The 20,954-nt window shown below is 41.2% G+C and overlaps 1 protein-coding gene across 10 annotated transcripts in view; it reads left to right on the forward strand.

The window, feature by feature from the left end:
* NALCN (sodium leak channel, non-selective) overlaps positions 1–20,954 on the forward strand; it is a 378,362-nt gene that overhangs the window by 194,350 nt on the left and 163,058 nt on the right. For all 10 annotated transcript variants that reach the window (XM_053305984.1, XM_053305985.1, XM_053305986.1 and 7 more), the window contains 2 exons: positions 11,258–11,389; positions 15,188–15,355. In XM_053305984.1, coding sequence (XP_053161959.1) covers positions 11,258–11,389; positions 15,188–15,355 — 300 coding nt within the window. The remainder of the gene's footprint in view (positions 1–11,257; positions 11,390–15,187; positions 15,356–20,954) is intronic.

Below are 20,954 nucleotides of genomic sequence, written 5' to 3' on the forward strand. Positions count from 1 at the left end.
TCTCCATTTATACCTACCCTCTGTTTCCTGTCTTTCAACCAGTTAGCAATCCACACATGTACTTGTCCCCTTATCCCATGACCTCTAAGTTTCCTCAGGAGTCTTTGATGAGGGACTTTGTCAAAAGATTTTTGGATGTCCAATATATCCACTCCTTGTGGTTATAAGAAGATTATCTTCCTTGGAGACCTTCAAGAGATCCTTAAAGACCCATCTTTTTAGCCTGGTTTTCAATATCATCTAGTTTAAATTTTAATTATGATACATTTTAGATCTTGTTTAAATATTTTTTGCTTTTGTTTTTTGTGATTTTTTATTTTAATATAAACTGCCCTGAGCCACTTTAGGAAGGGCAGTATATAAATTGAATGAATGAATGATCATCCTTAGTAAAACAGGCGAAAGTGTGACAGCCACAATTGGAAAAAGCTAGCCTTCATGGATGAAAAGTATGTCTTCCATGCATTCACTCCAGGAGAGTACTTAGCTATTTGTGCAAGAGTACTTGCTGATTTAGTTGCATTCTGGAGTACTGCATGTTGCTGCTGTACAAAAGGAGAAAACAGTTAATCAAGGTTATCACTTATTCAAGTTTTACTTTGCAATTTAGGCAGACAGGAAATTTTTAGGAAATTGCTGTGAAGGTGATGACATGCCAGCAATCTTAACACCTGAATGGAAGATAATCATCTTAATGTGTCATTGTTGTGAAATGTTTCTGTAGTATTTTTAGATTTCCTTTATCATACACCTGTCATTGCCTGAGTTTCTTGGAACCAGATTATGCTTATTGAAAGACTGGGAATTATAGAGACAATGATGTGATGTCTCTGTTCCAGCTGATTTATAAACAGCCAAGGAACGGCACTTTTGATTTGAAGTGCAACATTTATTTTGTGGCTTCTGGGACAATTTTGAATGTGTTTTCCATAAATACATTGAAAAACATAATTGTTGCTAGGTTTATTTTCTTCCACTGACCATTACAGAGCAACAATTATTCAGTCATAGGTATCTTAAACAGCAATGCCAGCATTGGTATTTTGCTCAAGATCTTCCTCTTTAAAGAAAGTATTTCAATGTATAAAAAATTCTAAGTGCTGGTTGGAAAAATTCTATAGTTCTTAGCACCAGAGCTGGCCTCATTGAGGCATGGTGAGATGATTGCTTCAGGCTGTGGATCACTGGAAGTGACATCATAGAATTTTAAAGTTGGAAGGGATCTTGGAGGCCTTCTAGTCAAACTCCCTGCTCAGTGCAGGAGTCTGCTACAGCACTGCTGGCAGATGGCTGTCCAGCCTCTGTTGAAAAATTTCAAAATCTCCAGAGGAGAACCTACCTCTGCATGAAGCAAACTATTCCAGTGCTGAACAGCTCTTGCAGTTAGATAATTATTCCTAATATTTAACCTAAATATTTTCAGTGGTACCACCACCATTTCACTTGGCAGTGAGGTGTGTGTGTCTGCTTACCATCCTACTCCACTTGCACACAACATGGCCTTGTTAAATCATGTATAAAGAATGGTTTGGATCCAAAGAATGGTGAGCAGGAGGAGATAATGGCTTACTGCTGTTCCATGAACTCTTGCACAGTTGCTCATGAATTGTTAAGATTTCTAATAAAACCCTTCATTTTTTCTGGCTTGTCTCAACCTCACCAGTTCATAGGTTCATTCTTAGGAAATCCATTTCCACTGGCTGACATCACATTCCTGTATTTCTTTTTTGAACTGTTCAGACATCTTTGTGAATCCTTTGGTTGATTTAGAAAAATAAAAACAATTATAAAAATAAGATCATAAGACAATAAGGATAGAGAATGATATTGTGGACATTAATAACTGTTGAACACAAATACTTAAAGAAATCATGGCAAGAATTCATAGTTAAGTCTAGACTAGTTAACCCTAGATAAGTGTGTCATTAGGAAAAGCCTCAAGAAATAGTAATGTCCAGTATATTAAAATATATATATATAGATAGATAGATAGATAGTGAAGGGTTTTACTGCATTTAAATAGCCCTTTAAGTTAACATGTTAACAGAAATTCTTTCTGTTATCGAGTGAGTCATAGGGGTCAGAAGCCCAGAATGTTACTGTTTGGAGCACTTATAAAGTTTTTAGGAGCATTTGTGGTATCATGCTGTGGCGGAATGGCTGCCTATCCCCAGGGGCGGATTAAGCTTTTTGCCGCCCATAGGCAAAAAGGCTTTTGCAACCCTTTTACCTTAAACAAAAAAGGTTTGCCCTTTTTTAAAAAAGTAAGGTAAAAGGAGGGGACTTTCTCCTCGCCCACTCCACCCTTGCTGCAGCCACTGCTGCTTACAGAGAGGAGTGGCAAAATTTGCTGCTCCTCAAATTTTGCCACCGTAGGTGAATGCCTACTCTGCTCCTCTGTTAATCCACCACTGCCTATCCCACTTGTGTGTTACCATGTGTGGAGGATCTTTACTGATCTCACCAGCCCCATGATATCAGTTCTTTACCACTGCCACCAAGTAGACTTTTCTTTGCTATGGCTGTATCTACTAAAATAGCCATTCAATTTTTGCTGTAATACCAAACCACACACACACACACACACACTCAGTAGAGTGGAAAGGCTTACAGGCATGGGGTGGAGACAATCAAACGAACAACTTCTAGTTTTTAAATGCAACAAGAAAGTTTACTTTTGGGAAATTTTGGTCAAATTAAAACATTAGCTTTAATTTCTTTATACAATAGAAGCTCTTAGAAAACAAAACAGTTACTGTTGGAGCATAAAGGAAGAAATAAAAAGGGTGGGAAAACACACACCCAATTAAACTAAAACATGTCCCTAGCTCAGAATCCTTTTTCTTTTTTCCTTGTTACCTCAGCTTTTGCAATTATTTGACTTCTTCCTAGAGCAGTCCCTGTCTGGTCTTGGTCAATTACAAACTTGGGGTTTAATCCATCCTGGTTCTTCAGAGATTTCAGCCCTTATTAGGGAGTCTCCACACTCTGATTTCGACGATTGCTATAGCCAAGCACTGACTCTCTCGTCTGTGCTAACAAATCTTCAGCTGGATTCAGCTCTTTCATTTGGACTGGACTCAGCTCCTATGATTCTCCAAGAACTTCTACAATTTCTTGACTGCACTGCTTGTCTTCCTGCTGATTCTCAAACTGAACTCTCACTGCTGACTTCCAAAACTGCACGGAACTGTGCTAAAATCAACCCCTTTTATACACAATTTTTGCTTAACAGTTTTTTAAACAATTCAATCAGTGTAACTTGGGTTCCCTTCATTTTCCCTCCAAAATTAACTCAGTACATTGCATCATCTTTAACTGAATCTTGCTTTAGCCGAAGCCATGAATTTTTAACCCTGCCAGCTCTTTTTGCAACATAGGGACCTTTGCAACCATATTAACACAGATAGATAGATAAAGTTTATTACGGTCATAGACCAGTTAATCTTTACATTTTACAAAATATTCAATTGAGTAATACAGACTTTATGAATCTTACAAACAGTAAAACAAAATTTGTCCACATTAACACACAACCCAGGTTTAAAACTGGAAAGCAGATCCTCCAAACCAAATAGAAATGATCGGTGTGGCCAGGACAATTCTTTAACAAAGGTAAAATAAACTTAGAATGGCTATCCCTATAAAATTCACAATAAAAAATTACATGGGCAGTAGTCTCTATTTCACCTGAACCACAGGCGCAAAGGCGCACCACGTAAGGTAACCGCTTGTATTTTCCCTCCAGGACTGCGGTAGGAAGTACATTGAAGCGGGCAAGGGTCAGTGCTCTCCTAAATTTAGATACAAATACGTTACGTAGATAATCAGCGGGTTTGAGATTAAAACATTGAGGGCCTATATATAGCCCTCTTGTCAAGCGTACAGATTCCTCTAGCAGTTCTATATCTAGAGCTCGTTGTTTGATAAATTGAATCCGTGCCCTATAAGTTCTTACTGGGATGTACCAAGATATTGCAACTTCGTTTTTAATGCTGTTTTCCATTTGCATGTAAAACTATCAACTAATACTAGAGGGGCAAGGCCAATAGGAAAAAATGCTAGGTTCAACCAAAACTTGATTATGCACAACCAAATTTTTAGCTTTAATGTGGTGACCCCAGCCTCTCTTCAGAGAGCAGAATTAGTAACACCACAGGGAACTTGGAGAATAGCCCTTAGAAGCTTCATTTGAATTACTTCCAAAGGAGCAAAGTTGTCATAAGGGCCATGATGTGCACCATAAAGAATCTGAGGGTATACCTTAGCTATAAAAAGTTTGATAGTTGCTGGAACAAAAGAGGTGCCCCTTGAAAAATGAAAAGACTTAAGGGTATTCGCCGCCTGCTGCGCACTATGAGAAACAGTATTAAGGTGAGCTTTATGACCCCCACTAGTATGAAAGGCCACCCCAAGATATTTAAACACCTTCACCTGTTCGATTCTTTGCCCATTTATAGACCATCTGAATTAGACATTGGGATGTCTACTCACCATATTAACACAGAAATCCTATTTATAATAAAGGACAGTATAGAAATCGAATGAATGAATTGTGGGGCTTCGGAGGGTGCTGCCATGGCTGCGGGTGGGGTGTGTGTGTCTCCTGAGGTTTTTCCTCTCCCCCCAGCCTCCCCCCAGGTAATTTTTTAGGCCATTTTCAGCCTTATGGTCTTCCCCTTCCCCCCCACCCGCCCAGTCAACCCCTTTTAGGCCATTTTCAGCCTTACAAGCCTCTCTGTGCTGATGGTGGCCATTTTGGAGGCTTCTGTGCATCACACTGGCCATCCCCATGGTCGGGATCACAGCCTGGCCAAACAGATGGCCAGTACGCATACGCAGTGGCCTCCAAAGTGGCCACCGCCAGTGCAGAGAGGCCTGTAACGGGCCAAAGAGGGGCTGAAAACAACCGGGGAGAGGCTGGTCAGGGGATGGGGAACCTCAGGAGACTTTTCTTCCCATGGCGGCGGCAGCACCCACCCACCCCCACCCCCCGAAGCCCCACAATGTAGTAAGTCAACTTTTTTTTTCTTTTTTGAAAAAAATGTTTTGTTTCCCCCGCTCCCAAGCCAGCCCGAACTGGTTTAGACTTGAGCCAGACCAGGTCTGGTTAGTGTACACAGAACTGGACCAGACCTGGTATGGTTCAAGTCTGGTTCTATTCGAACCAAACTGTGTTTTCCAGTTTTGTGCACACCCCTAATAGTAGATAATACGTTTCTTAGATTATAAAGTAACTACACATCAGTGCAAAGATATTAAATGTATCTTGACTCATTTTAAAGGAAGATCTTAGAGTACTCATGATAGATTTTCAGATCCCTCTGCTTAAAATGCAGTTATAAAAGCCATTATCTTTGAAATTGCACAGAGCTTGCTAAAATGTTACACTGATTTAGCTCTGCAAAAGAATACAGTAAGTTAAAACTGAACAGAACGTTAGTTGCGCATCATGGGAAATGTTTTGCAGCACCTTGTGAACAAAAGAGAAGAGCCTTGCAAACAAAAAAGACAAGGCTTCCTATAATTTACATTGGTGGTTCTTACAATGCTTACAGCTGATGAAATATTCATTGACCATTATTCATTAATTCATTAATTTGTTCCTTAATCTAAGGTTATGAAATCTATATGTTTTGAAAAGTGTATAGAAATTGCATTTCTACAGTTGCATTTGTAAGCAACTTATCTCAAGGTAATTTGTTTTAAAGACAAAACAGTAGGCTAAACACTACAAATATACAAAACCTGTTAAAGTAAGCAACCCTCCTTTTTTGCCTCATGAAGACTGAGTGAGTAAATGGCCCACATAATGGATATAAGCCAAGTCATGATCAACTCACTCCTTAGCAGTGATCAGAGCAGGTTATATCAGGGGCATCCTCTTTACAGCTTAAACTATTTGTTCAGACAAATTCATGGACAATAGGTCTGCCAGTAGTTATTACCCATGACAGGTCATATAGAGCTCCATTATTAGTGTACCTCCAATTATACTGGAACAAACAGATCATGGCTATTAACTGATGCCCTGTAGTGGAATAGGGCTCATTACTCTTGGAAACATTGCTGAAAATCAAGATGGGATTTGGTTTTATACAGCAAGGTAACTCTTATGTTCTTATACACTTTATGTGCAGGTATGTAGGAGGTTCTCAGTGAGGTGGTTGAAAATGGTAGGGGAATAGTCATATGCAGTATACCCTAGGGATGTGCGAACTGGATCAAGATTGAGCCAGTTCACCATTGAACTGGTTTGGCTCAAGGGTTCGCCCTCAAGCCAGATTGGGCCCGGTTTGGCTTGACCTCAAGCTGAACCACTTGGGTTGTCTTGGAGCCAGTCCAGGGTTGGAAAAGCTTCAGAAACACCCTCCCACGGCTGCTGCAGCAGCACCCCTTGGAGGCAGCAGAGTTACTCCAAGCCCAGAGGTGAATTAATTTTTTTTTGCAAAGTTTTCAAACCCCAAACAGGCTCGAACTCAAGCTGAACTGGGGTGGGGGTCAGGGGTGCACAAAACCAAACATGCCCAATCCGGTTCAAGTCTGGTTCGTACTTGAACCAAACCGGGCAAACCGGTTTTTTGCACACCCCTAGTATATCCTCCTATATCCTAGAAGAGATACATCCTCTTCTATATCCTAGAGAGGTACAGGCATAATACTAGTAGAAAAGGCTACAGAGAAGGAGGCAATGCCAATACTAGAACAAGAAATCAAGAGTAGGTAGAAATCAATACTAATGCTGCCTGTCATATCATCTCCACTTGCTGAGCTTGTGAATAACTAGTGTTGAGTGCCCTTCCATGTAAACTAAACTATTCTTCACTCACTATTCAGCAGTAGTTTTTCCATTTTCCCATTTTCTAATTACGCGTCATAGGTTTCCCCTCCTATCATTTGGTGCCTGCCTTCTATGTTCTTATTTAGCATGCTCTTGCACAGCTCCCATCCATCACAATGGAGCTTGCACAAGGGAACTTCCTAGTGAACGATGTCCAATGAAACTGTATTGATAATTGTCATGTATTGGTTCTTCCCTAATGTTAATGCTGGAGCCCAACAGAGTTTGAGGCAAACACAGGTCATATCCAAAGGCAGTAACTATGGGTCTGAAGAGCCAGAGACAGGTAGTATGGTCCTAGACAGACAGGATAGCAAGTTCCAGAGCTGGTAAACAAGGATCAGAGAGGCTGAGGTAGGTAACATGGTTCAAGACAGGCAGGTAGTCAAGTTGCAAATGTCAGGCATCACAAATAGAGCAGCTACTCAGAATAGCTGATGGTGAATTGTTGGACTAGGAAGCCAATCTGGAATCAAGAGTCATATAATTCAGCAGGACAACTTTTGGTTAACCCCAGATCACCTGATTGGCCTGCGCTGACAAGCTTCAGTATCTGTTTCTACCATTATTAGGGTAGTGCTATGGAGCTGAAAAAATTAGTTTCTTCTACCTACAAACTGCTTTGGTGGCACAGAGTAAGTCATTTGGGCCCTGCTACCAGTTCAAACCCAGTGGTATCTTAGTTAAATTTCATATTTGGTTCTTTCTGATACAGTCAGGGTGGAGCTACAATTAGGCAGGTGTGTCCAAAGAACATGTACCATCCTGCTTCCAAAGCCCCCTCCCCTCCCCCACTGGCCAACTTGCCAGCCTCTCCTGCTGCCACCTGGTGCAATGCTTCTCCCCATGGCTCACTGCTCTGCTCATCCCCAGTGTCATGTGGCGCTCTTGCAGCCCACTGCTGCTTCCCAGCCATTCAGAGTTCTGACCTCGAGGCAGAGGGTGCATGTGCACTCTTCATTCCCAGCTCTCTCATGTCAGAGCCGACTGGAGCGTGGGCAACAGGGGCAGGCCTCTAGCGTCACTGGGGATGGGGCGGCCACTGCCACCACCGCACCTCTACCCCTGCCATTGTTACTGCTGGGGGCAGGTCACCTCTGTGGTAGGGAGTGCCCTGCTGGGCACTCTACCATTATGTTATCATGGGAGGCCTACCCATGATAACATAAGCTGCCATTGGATATAGTTCAGTATTCCATGCATCTTATTGCTTTAAAGGCACCCATGTTATGCCATGTGTGTTTAAAAGTACAGAAGACAAGGTCTTCTCATGCATTTTGCTAACAGGGCTGACACACTCAACAAATGTTGTGCGAGATGTGGATGTGGAGAAACCATCTGAGAAAACTATCTGACGTTTCTCCTTCAAAGAAACCCTGGAATTCCTCTTTGAATTTCAGGTTCTCCTTGGGAGGAACTCTAATATTCTCTTTCAGATTTCACTTTGGAGAAATTTTGATTCCAGCCCTAGTTGTGCTGTTTTCAGAATTCATTCTCATTATCAACATCTGGTGTTGCTACTGCTGAACCACTCTGGATCTTTCTTCTCCAACTCCTTCATGGCTTTAAGTATAATATCCCTGGGGCTATTTTCATTTGCTCCATAGAGAAAGAAGCACTGAGGGACATGGTTTAGATCCAACTTTCTCACTGCCTTCTAACTGTGCTTAAAATTGAGGTAATGGTTCCCAAATATTCATGCATCATTTCAGCTGCAGTTCCTTCTTAAATTAAATGAACCTTTGACAGACTGTCCTCCTTTCTATGAATTTCTAGTTTGATTACATTTTCAATGTCAATGCCCTCCCACCCCCCACCAAAAGCATTCAGATTATTAAAGGTGGCTTATTACACGTTGACATATGCTTTTAGGGATATTGCATTGTAATCACCTGTCCGGTGTCCTCCAGACAAGGAACAATGTCACCCTGCTTTTCACATTCATAAATGACTTACCACAATAACAGGACACTTATGCTTCGATTCTTTAGGGAGTAAGTCCCATTTGTTTCAATGGTACTTAATTCAAAGTAAATGTGCCTCTGATTGCAACCTTCTTTTTGTGTAAGATGGTACTAGACAGCATTTTGCTTGCTACTTCCTCAGTTCAGCTGATAATTGGTTCAATTTGATATTATACTTTTCTTATAGAGATTCCTAGCACTTCCATCAGAGCTTTGCTTTCATCACATTTCTGTATTGCTTAAGAAGCTCTGAAGGACTTTAAAATATAGTAATTTAAGGAAGAGCAATGGGGAAAACATTTCTTTTCTCAAGTTCTTACAACAGCTTCCACAGTGTGTACTCTGAAAGTCTCCAAAAGACACATGGCTGTTCAGGCAGCAATCCAAAATATTGTTCAGTTCCATTCTATCCAATGAACAAACATTCTGTTCACACATCCAACTTTGATGATCTGTTATGGATGCAGGAGCAAAGTTTGGCTCACTGTGAATATTTTGAAGTGGAAGTTCAAAGTGGGTGCCTTTTTTTTTTAAGCCTGTGAATGCAGATTGAAATTTTGTAGAAAGTTTAAAACTAAACAGATGTATGTTCCAAGTATAGTCTGTTTCTGAGCCAGAAATAATAATAATAATTATTACTCCTGCTGTCCTGAATTTTCTCCAGTGAAGAATTGCAGGATGAAATTGGAATACATTTCCCATTTCAATGAGGGGTACAAAGGTGATAATTGATTGAGATCATTGTACTTTGGGATACAACTACTTTGAGAGCTCTGTGTCCAGTTTGTGTATATTAAACATTTCTAGTGACATGCATAGAATCTTAAGAATTGTGGACCTGTTTCCCTTTTTCAGGGGTAGAATGTATGACACATTCTTTACTTTTGCATCACTTTTATACTATATAAAAGATATCTGAGTTTATCCATTTGAAAATTTGACCCAGATCTGGGCGGAAGGGGAGACATTAGAAAGGCAATGCACATATAAGGATAGGAGGAAATACAGCAGATAGATGTCTAGCCTCTTGAAGTCATCGAGTAAGGGAGAGCATGTGCGCATGCACACACGTGAACACACACACATTCACACTCAGTTTCATTGTCAAACCGCTGTTACTTTTAAGAGGTTTCTCCTAATGCTGGGCTGAACCCTCCTGTAATTTATGCCCATCCAATCTAGTCCTTCAGTCCATTTCCTTCAATCTTCTCATAGCTCTTCTTTTCCAGATACCTGGCCATCTTTGTTGCCCTTCTCTGATCCTGTTCCAGTTTGTATGCATCCTTTTAAAAGTGTACCATCCAGAACTGAAGACAGTACTCTAGATGAGGTCTGTCTAGTAGGCAGAACAAGGTGAAACTACTTCTTGTTACTTGAAAACTATGGTTCTTCTATAATGCAGCCTGAAATTGCATCAGCTTTTTTTACAGCTGCATCACACAGCTGACATGTTCAGCTTGTGATCTCTGCAAGTCTGAGACCCTTTTCACATATACTATAGCCAGCTAGGTATCCCCCATCCTATACATATGTATTCGAGTGGTTGTTGTTTTTTGTTTTTTGCTAAGTACAGAACTTTGCATTTGTCTCTTATGAAATTTATGTTAGTTTCAATGTGGCTTTCCATTCTGTCAAGGTAATCTTGAGATTTAAGTTTTATTTCTGTCTTCTGAGGTGTTAGCTATCCCTCCAAGTTTTGTGACATCTGCACATGTGGTAAGGATTCCCTCTACCCCTCTATTTAAGTTCCTAATAAAAATGTGAAAGAGTATCAAATCCAGGACATACTCCCCTGGCATCCCATTTGAAACTTTCCCCCTATTTGATGAGAGCCATTGATGAGCATTCAGAGTACAGTTTTCTAATGAGTTGGAAATCCAGTGAATGGTGCAATCATCTAGGCTGCATTTGACCAGTTTTCTAACCAAAATATCAGGGGGAATCTTGACAAATGCTTTGCTGAAATTAAGATAATTATTCCTCAGCATTCTCACAACCTGCTGAGCTAATTACCTGATCAAAAAAAGAGATATTTAGTCTAGGATATTTTATTCTTGACAACTCCATACTGACTTCTACTAAACACTTCATTGTTATCAAGTTTGCTATTTCATAACAAAGGGAGACGAAGGGAGCATAGTAAGGACCACACTGATCCATTCTGAGATTTGAGCCTCTAATAGAGACACTCCCTATACATCTTCAAATTTTCTCTACACACTTGAAGACTAGAAACACGCTACACTTAAAATAAGAAATTAAACTAATAAATATTTGTGTCACAATATGTTCTAGACAACTTAGATCACAGTTATGGAGTTTGTGGCAATTTCTAGACCCAGTCATTATGGCTGATGTTGCAGTTAGAATGAACATAATTTGATTTTTATATACAATATAAAGTTTGCTTTTCCAACAGTGAAAACTATGCATGTGTTCTTTCTGTGTGCAGAGAATGATGAGATCCTCAGTTTTCCATATGTTTATTCTGAGCATGGTGGCAGTGGATGTCATTGTTGCTGCTAGCAATTATTACAAAGGAGAGACTTTTAAGAGTCAATATGATGAATTCTACTTTGCAGAGGTAAGTGCCCTGAGATTGTCAGAGATTTATCAGGGTTTTTTTGGGTTTTTTTTAAACACAACTATGTCAAGCCATTTAAGGCCTGGGTTGTTGTTTTTTATGATTACTATTCATAAAGCACAGTAAGAATTATTTACTGATGAGTTTAAATTTGCTAACAATAATGTGTTTAAATTTGCTGTATAGCTTCCTGAAAGACAATTTTCTCAAACAAAATGTGAGGAATAATGAGTTAAGGCAGGAGGGTACTGTCAGATGGCCATAATCAGCCAAGGTTTTTCACAACAGGAGTGGAACAAATGTAGATAAATTATACTACAACTTTTACAAAATTAAAAAGAAAAACTCATGTCAAATCACAAAATTAACGAGTTCCAGAAATCACCTTTGTGCAAAAATAAATAAATAAATCATTACTTTAAGTGTGCTTCTGTTTCCTCTGAATTGTGGCTTATGGTAGCATGTAGTCTGCTCAAGCACCATCAAAGTAAATGGCAATATGTAATAGATGTTTTGGGACTCACAGCTTAAAAACAATTTAAAACAAGTTGTTCTAGTAAGTACTAATCTGCCTATGTTCCTTTCACTATATCTACAACTGTACCAAATTTGGTTCAAATGGGTTTGGCAGTCCACAAGTTAACCCACTTGCACCTCAAAAGTGTATGCATCTTCCATCGGACATGGATCGGGGTCAGAGGCATATCTAGGGAAAATAGTGCCTAGGGCAAACACTGAAATTGCGCCCCCTGTCCAAACATCTGACACCCATCTTTCAGATAACTTTACCATAATATCAGCTCAAAAATACAAGTCAAGCTCATTAATCTTTTAATATTTCAAAAACGATTTAGCAGTGGACATAGCCAGACCAAACAGTGCTGGAAAACTACAAATTTCAGTATGCTGGGCCTCATGAAATACCCAAATACTATGTGGAGGTGTACTTGGAAAACTAAACAAAAGTGCCTGTCTAATTCTCTACTATGCATTGTAGCATCACTATTACATAAGTTTTAAAAATAAATGGAGAATTTGACATTTCCCAGATACTCTGAAAATAATTAAAGGATATTATGAGTAAACTGTGTCACTGCTTGGAAAATATTCTAGTATTTCAAAAAAGACAGTTAAAATGAGAGAAAGAGAGCAAGAAACTCCCAGTGGGCCTTAATACTAAGGATTTCACACTGATTAGACAAACTCACCATTAATAGCCATATTATTAAGACATCACATTTAACTCACTTATCACAAGAATCAAAGTAAGAGCAAATGAATACAATCCTAGCTCACAAGCTTCCACCCAGTATTCACAAGCCCTGATTCTCTGTACATAGTGCCAAACTGAATATGTGTACAGTGACTTATATTATATATATATTTTTAAAAAACCTGTAGCCCCTTTGGGGGGCTTCCTAAAGGCTGTGGGCAGGTCTGCAAAGGCTCCCCCTCCCCCCACTGGCCTCTAGGGCCTCGCAGGGGCCATTTGAGCATGTGCAGTGGCCTTTTTAAAAAAAATTGTTCTTAAAAAATGGCCACTGAAAACAAAATGGCCACTGCACATGCTCAAATGGCATGGCCTAGGGCCTTATAGAGGCCATTTGAGCATGCGCAGTGGCTATTTTGTTTTCGCTGGCAATTTTTAAATTTTTTTTTAAAAATGGAGCCCCCTTCAAGTGGCTCCCGGGGCACGTGCCCTGCCTGCCGCACCCTAGATACGCCCCTGATCGGGGTGGATGACATCATTACAAACTATGCTGTTGAGGTGTCCCTATGTGTCCCTAAAACTGTATCCGATTTGGTTCATATTGGTCCAGGCTTTGTGAAGTTGATAGTAGGGGATAGACATTCCCCTGCTTTCAGAAGAAAAGTAAGTGTGTGTGTGTGTGTGTGTGTGTGTGTGTGTGTGTGTGTAAATATGTGGTGATGGTGATTGATGATCTCCAAATATATATTTTAGGGCTGTTGGGTTGTAACAGATTTTAGTCACACACTTTGGAATGTGAGCAGATAATTCCTCCCCCCCCCCCAGTGGAGTAAATCCACAATAATATTGCAAATCTTGCAGTGTTAGAGAGTCCACAGTTCTGAAAAAAGGACACTTTTATTTATTTAATTATTAGGAAAATGGTGATCATTACAAATATGTTCCCTGACCTTCTGACCCCATCCATTCTCCTTTCTGTACATCCATGAACTGGGTTCTCATTCATGGTCACACTGAAGTGTGGCAGAATGTTGGGAGAATGGGACTGAGTGTTGAAAACTGGCTTTTAGATATGGACATGGGGACCTGCAACAGGTATGTACTGCAGTACTGTATATTCCCAAGCCTTAACAGCAGGCCTTCAACCAACTTTGTACAGAACCCTTGTAGCATTGTTTGCAGATTTCAGGGAAGGCAAGGTTTCAGAAGCGGAGTGGGGGAGAGTGTCAAGTGTTAAAGGGCTTAAGTCCAGGGGATTGCTGTCATCTCCAAACCCAAACACTTTATTGTTCTGTAGTGTGTGGAATGGCTGGCTGAGGAATGTTTCTGTAAGTGAGAAAGGGAAAGGGCCTTCTTTTTTTCCTTTCTCCTGATATCTCCTATTAGAATGCAGGGATAGGAGTTTTTTTTAACCTTTTATGGCAGATCTCCCTGACCCTGTTTCCCACCTCCAGGATATTCCATTGATCCTGGAAGCCACCGAGCATAGGTAATAGTTGTTTTGCAGCTTATTTTTCTTTTTCATTACCTACCAATGTACTTCTACATACCTGGGCAACCACTGCCTTATTTTTGGATGGCCTCATTTGGCTGCCAAACTGATAAGCCTCAGACCACCCAAGTTTGGCATTGGAAGGAATGATGGCATAGATGCCATAATAAAAAAATCTTAGGTTATTGCAGTTCTTTAAACAGCGGAGGCACATCAAATACTACTTCACTCAGTGTATGAACATCTGGAGTGCATAGTTCAACTGTCTCCTAGAGCTGACTTGCAGGCTGGGTGGGAAACAGGTTCCTTGTGATGTCCCACACTTTCTACCTTCTATTGTTTCCCCCCTTGCACTGTTCCTGGGAGGTATATCATATTTTGGCACATGGTGACAGCCTGCTGAGCTGCAATTGTTTGCGTTACTACTTTCACCATTCTGTGTGGTGTCAAGGGCTCTTTATTACATTACAAGCACTACCAAAAAGCTCACTCCAGGGGTGCTTCTTTGAATTCAGAGTCTTCTCTTGTAAATAATTATGGCTGAAAGACTGCCTAGCTAGAACAAAAAATATCAGGTGTTTTAAATGTAACCAAACATTATACAAACCATTTGATACATTTTTTTAAAAAAAAATATTAGCACTCTGAGAGCCTTTGACAAGTGTATAAAATGCAAATTATCCAGCCTACACAATTTTGGAATAAATTAAAATATATTTAACTCTCTAATAGTTAATCGCATAATGAAACCGTGAAAAATGTCAACATTCTAGAAGATGCTTTGACTATGATAGAGGTTTTATTGGGACTGGTTTTTGATGGGGTGATGGTGACAAGAATCCCTGTGTTTATTTGGCCTGGAGTTCTGTTCTTTAAACAACCAAAACAACCCGTGATCTCATTTCAAGTGAATTCTTTACATAAGCTATATAATGAATCTTTAAGCTTTTCTTGAATTGAGAGCATTCAGAAAGCTTGTTTGCTTTACACACAGAAGCCAAATTCTGCTATACCAAAATGACTTTGTGAATAAGTCCGAGTGACTCTCTGAACAACTTATTCCAGGACTTTTTTTCTTTCTTTGATTTTTCTCCAGGTTGCATTTACTGTCCTATTTGATCTGGAAGCTCTCTTAAAGATCTGGTGCCTGGGCTTTACTGGATATATCAGTTCCTCTCTTCATAAGTTTGAACTGCTGCTGGTTATTGGAACTACTCTTCATATCTATCCAGACCTCTACCATTCACAATTTACATATTTCCAGGTACTTCAGTATATACTATAAGGAGGAATGATATTATTTACATTAATAACCCAATGAGTTAGTCACTAATTCAAATTCACTTTGAACAAAAATGGATATGACCAAAGTTACAGTCCTTTGCGCAATTTCTTGAGAGTAAGTACCATTGAACTGAATGGGATTTCATTTTGCATAAACATACACAGAATCAGGCTGGCATACAATCTGTTTGAACCAAGGACATATAATGTGCCCACTGTATAAAGCCAAAACGTGTTGTTGTAGATGATGCATGGCTGCCACTAAAAGCAATCACCTGTGTCTCTTCCCCTTTTTTCTCTCTAGTAATGTCTGAGGACATGACATCAGTCTCTTGCTGGTGTCCCTGCCTCTGCAAATGGCAGTCAATGAACTGAATTAAGATTAGGGAGATTCAGTGCAATGATGTCATGTCAGATATTTTAGATTACTAGATGTTATGGAGGAGACGAGATGTGGATCTGTTGTTGGCAGCAATTATACATTGCTCACAACTTATAGTTCTGGCCTTTGACCAACAATTAAACTATCATTATTCTCCTAGAGCAGAGTACAGATTTGTCATTTACTATTATAAGCTACTAGATGTTACAAGAGCCTCTCAAACCTTCAGGGCAGATCATTGTCACATTATGGAACACTTTAAACTCTTTGGCACAAACATCAGACAGCTCCAATGGGGAAAGTCCTGGATCCAGGAGATCAGAAGCTAAGGGACAAGAAACCCATAAAACTAGAAGACTGAAGGAAAAGTGCAGTAGTAGGCAATAGAATGAGAAAGAAGGCTGAGAGATACATGACTGGCCCAGAGTCACCCAGTGAGTTAGGACAAAAATAGCAGCTGCCCTACCTTGGTCTTTGAAATCTGCTAAAATTCGTTTAAAGCAGACCCTTGGACTGGAGTTCTGTGGCTAGAGGCGCCAGTCAGAGGATAGCTGCTGGGGCACTTGGGGCTGGGAACACAGTGCATCATAGAATGCCATGGAAGACCCAGCTCCCTCATTGTGGAGTTGGCTCTTGCTGCTATAGTCTGTGTGGTGAGTTTGTAGAGTCAAACAGAGGCTCTATTCAACTGCCAGGAATTGGATTAGAACTCTTTCCTCTCCCAAACGAGCCCCAGATGATCGTCTAAAAGACCCTACAGAGTTGCTATATCTAGCATATAGGCTTTGATGGGGAATTCTGCCCAATTGCTGTCACTGCAGTATTATGGCCTGGCAACCCAGGAAGAAGGTTGCCAAGAAGAAGAGGGTAGAGGTGATGGGACTGAATTTCATATATTCATTAGAATTAACAAACCAATTCTTTGGCAATGGGCCTCTCTTTATCAAGTAGTGTACAACAAAAACATCCTACCAAAACCCAATTGCTTTGTTTATTTGCTAACACAAAGCACATACGAAGTGGGTTGTCACCTACAAAACTTTATGCAATATTAAACCATCTTAGCATCCTTTCATTTAGTCTCTCTGTGTTACCCATTTCTTTATAAGTGCTACAGAAAATGTAAATTGCAACGTTTTCAGGTTAGACAGACAGTAAAATAAGAAAGTTCGGAGAATCTGGTTTCAATGAGCTAAACTGAAACACGATTTCTGGAAACACAAAAATAAGGTTTTCAACCAGAGCCAATGCAATAATGAATTTTATTTTAAAAAATGAAAAAGTCACACTCATATACATTATTTATAAACAAATTGAAGTGAATGAATGACAAGTGATTAATAATGCATAAAGGGTAAATAATGAATAGTGCAGATAAATTTTTTAAAAATCATGAACAGGGTGCAGTGAAGTGAGAAGGGTTCTGTACTCTAAAATTAAGGAAATCTGAACAGCTTTTCATGTCCAGTTGATGATGTTCCACAAAACCCATACAGAAAATCTCTGCCATCTTCTGAACATCCAAGGAGACCACATTTTTGTAGATAAGATGAAGAATGTACTGATATGACTACAAAGCTAGGCCACTGGCATAGCCAGTGCATGAGAAGCCTATGTCTCCCGCCCCCCGAGTGTGCTGCCCCACCGGCGGCATGTGCTACACACGTGCCCCCCACTCACCCACTGCCACCCCACCTGCCACTTTTGCCCACCACCCACTTGCCAGCCGCTTTCTGGGCCAGTGAGAAGCAGGAAGGCCCTGGCAAGCAGACAGCAAGGGGGCAACTTGGCACAGCAAGCAAGGGTGCAGCAAAAGGGTAGCATGGTGAGCTAGTAGCAGGAGTGGCTGGTCAGCTGGCTGGCAGCCCCGGAGGCAGGGCCACACATGTTCTTCAGATGGATCCACCCACTTAGAGCCTTGCATCTGAGCCAGGGCACTTACTTATAGACTTACTTCTAAATTCTAGATTAAGATAAATAATGCCAACCTGTATTAAACATTTGTTAATTCTGGTGAGTCACGTTTCTTTGACAAAAATCAGTGGCTGACATCCAGAACCATAGTTCTGACAGCAGTGGCTGACATCCAGACATCCACAGTTACAGTAAAGGATACGAATGTGACAAATATTTATATATTGCTTTTCAACAAAAGTTTCCCAAAGTGGTTAACATAGAAATAAATTAAGTAAATAAATAAATAAAATGGCTCTTTGTCCCCAAAGGGCTCACAATCTAAAATAGAAACATCAGATAGACACCAGCAACAGCCACTGGAGGGATGCTGTGCTAGGATGGATAGGGCCAGGAGGTTTTTCACACTGGGCTTTTAAAGCCCTTTAGCTTACATCTCCTCCAGAATAGAGGGATTGTGTGTTCACATATTGGGCAGATTTACCCCCAAAGTCCCTGTGAGCTATCAGGGAGCACTTCATACACAATTCAGGTTTTTCACTGCATGTTAGAGTGCAGCTTGATTTATATCCAGGGTTTTTAAAAAACCACTTTTTGCCTTGGATTTTGGGGATAACTTTGAGTTCTCATTAAAGCCTCGCAGAAAACTTGTGGTAAAGCCTACTGTGTGAAGAACTCCCGGTTGCTCTCCCCCTGCTCAGTAAAGGGAACCACCACTAAAAAGGTGCCTCTTTGTTCAGAAGTTTTGAAAGCTAGTTCCTCTAAGTCAGAAACTTGCATTCCAGGCTTGTGCAACAAGGTGCACAGTTTGTGGCACACTCTCTTTTCCCACTATCTCTGTTGCACAATTGCAACGTTGAACATCCCTATGAATTTGCACAGCTCCGTAACTTTCTTGCATGTTCACAGCTTTGTCGGTTGCACTAAGTTAGCATTAGTCTGAATATCAACCAGTAATTATAAAGCTAAAATTTGTGGAACTAAATGAACTGCTAAAGGTTCGGCTGTTCTGTATATTGCATACATATTTTGGCTGTCTCATGTCTGTGCTGGATTTGATGAAAAAGAACAATAAAGATATTTTTTCCTTTCAGTTTATATCCAAAGTTGATTTACTTTCTTTCAAGATGGTGGATTTCTCTTAATTTTAAGTGCTGGATACTACTATAGCTGGCTGTGTTCAGCTACAATTAATGTCACTGAATATTTATTATTATTTATTTATTTACACAGTCAGACAGGTGTTATTGACTGGTTTGTTTTATCCAGACATCGAGTCCTTCCCAAGGACCTGGGGTGGCTGAATTTTATTGTCAATGTTGTTGCTGTTGTTATAGATATCATCGCAGAATATAGGCTGTTCCCAGTAAAGTTGCTTTTTGTAATTGGCTGGTGGTGATTTCTGTGGCCCCTATGGTGTTGAGGTGCTCTTCAAGGTCTTTTGGAACTACACCCAGGGCGCCAATTACCACTAGGATTATTTTGGTCTTTTTCTGCCACAGCCTTTCAATTTCAATTTGTAGATCTTTGTATTTGGTGATTTTTTCTATTTCTTTTTCTTCTATTCTGCTATCCTCTGGTATTGCTATGTCGATTATTTTGACTTGTTTTTCTTTCTTCTAGACCAGTGTTTCTCAACAGCCGGTCCGCGGACCGCTGCCGGTCCGCGGAGGCTTGAGTGCCGGTCCGCGACTAGGAAGGCAGGGCTCCCCGAAGAATAGGCTTGTTTTTCAATCCCCAGTAAAAGCTTGCACTAAACATGCCACCATCCCGGTCGGGTCCGGGTTGCCATCGCCCCCCTTACTCAACATTGTTGAGTAACACAGTTTCCGAGGCTCCTGGAACGTCAGTGGCCAATAGGGGTGGAGCAGGGGCGGGGCTTGTGCTGAGGCGGGAAGATGGCCCAGTGAGTGAGTGGAGGAATCGGGTGGTTGCTGGTTGCTTGAAGGTGCTCTGTGTGAGATCTTTGATGAGGTGAGCTGCTTAAACTTACTGGCTTAAAACTAAGTGAGGTGCCGAGGCGGGGAAGATGGCGGTTGTTGGTGCAGTCCGTGTTTGCTTCGACCAACTGCGGTCCGGCACTGGGTGGGGGGTATATTTAAGAGGGTGGGAGGGTTTACTTACCCCTCCCGCCGCTTTCCTGCTCTGGTGCCCGTAATTCGTAGTGTAATTGGGGCGGCAGGATATCTCCCTGGCGCCCCTTCCCTGCTGCTCCTCGTGGGCTTTAATTTAAGAGGCTACATGTTTACTTAACCTTTTCCGATTCTTTTCATCGTGTGTGCATCATCACTTATCGGGGGGAAATCCAAGGTGCCCGATATTGTTGTGCGTGCAAGGAATCTTAAGACTTTCCCCTTCTTTCTCTGTAAAGGTGTTTGCTTGTTTTGCTAGGACGGGAAGATTACACTGAAGAGGCGATTGCACATGCAAGGGCTGGCTCGCTGTGGCGGCCCCAAGCCAGAGGAAGCGCGAAGGGGGCGGGACTCAGCAGAAATGTCCACTCCAGTCCCTGATGCTGTAGTAGCTGCAGCTGAGGCGGGGCTGGAGAGCGGGGAAAGGCGGGATGGATGGCTATTGCTAAGAGATGAGGAGGGGAGCCGGGCTTGTTTGCCTTTAATATGGAGACTTTGAGGCTTAAGAAAAGGCGGGGAAAGGTGCTCCCCTCTCCTCCTGGCAGAAGAGCTCAGGGAGGTGGTGTGTGGCAGGAACCTGCATTTTGTCCAGCTTGCAAAGGGAGAGAAAGGGTGCCTTTTAAGAAGCAGCACCTGATGCGAGCAAAGGGGCGGCACTGCCGGGTGCACGCAGCTGCCGGATCGCTTTTATACAGCGCCACACACGCCCGCCGCCTCCGCTCTCTCCTCCTCCAGGGACCTTCTTAAAAGGCACCCTTTCTCTCCCTTTGCAAGCTGGACAAAATGCAGGTTCCTGCCACACACCACCTCCCTGAGCTCTTCTGCCAGGAGGAGAGGGGAGCACCTTTCCCCGCCTTTTCTTAAGCCTCAAAGTCTCCATATTAAAGGCAAACATGTGTGAGGCAATGAGTCGAAGGCTTTCTTGTAGTCAGTCCATGCAACGCTTAGATTTGTTTTTCTTCTCTTGCAAACATCTAAAATCATTTTGTCAATCAGCAGCTGGTCTTTTGTGCCTCTGGTGTTCGGGCAATTTCCTTTCTGTTCAACTGGAAGCTGTTTGTTAGTTAATAAGTGTTGCATCACTTCATCTGCTATTATTCCAGTTAATAATTTGAACATGGTTGGTAGGCAGGTTATCGGTCTATAATTAC

Source organism: Hemicordylus capensis, chromosome 3, assembly GCF_027244095.1.
Source record: "Hemicordylus capensis ecotype Gifberg chromosome 3, rHemCap1.1.pri, whole genome shotgun sequence".
Lineage (NCBI taxonomy): Eukaryota > Metazoa > Chordata > Lepidosauria > Squamata > Cordylidae > Hemicordylus > Hemicordylus capensis.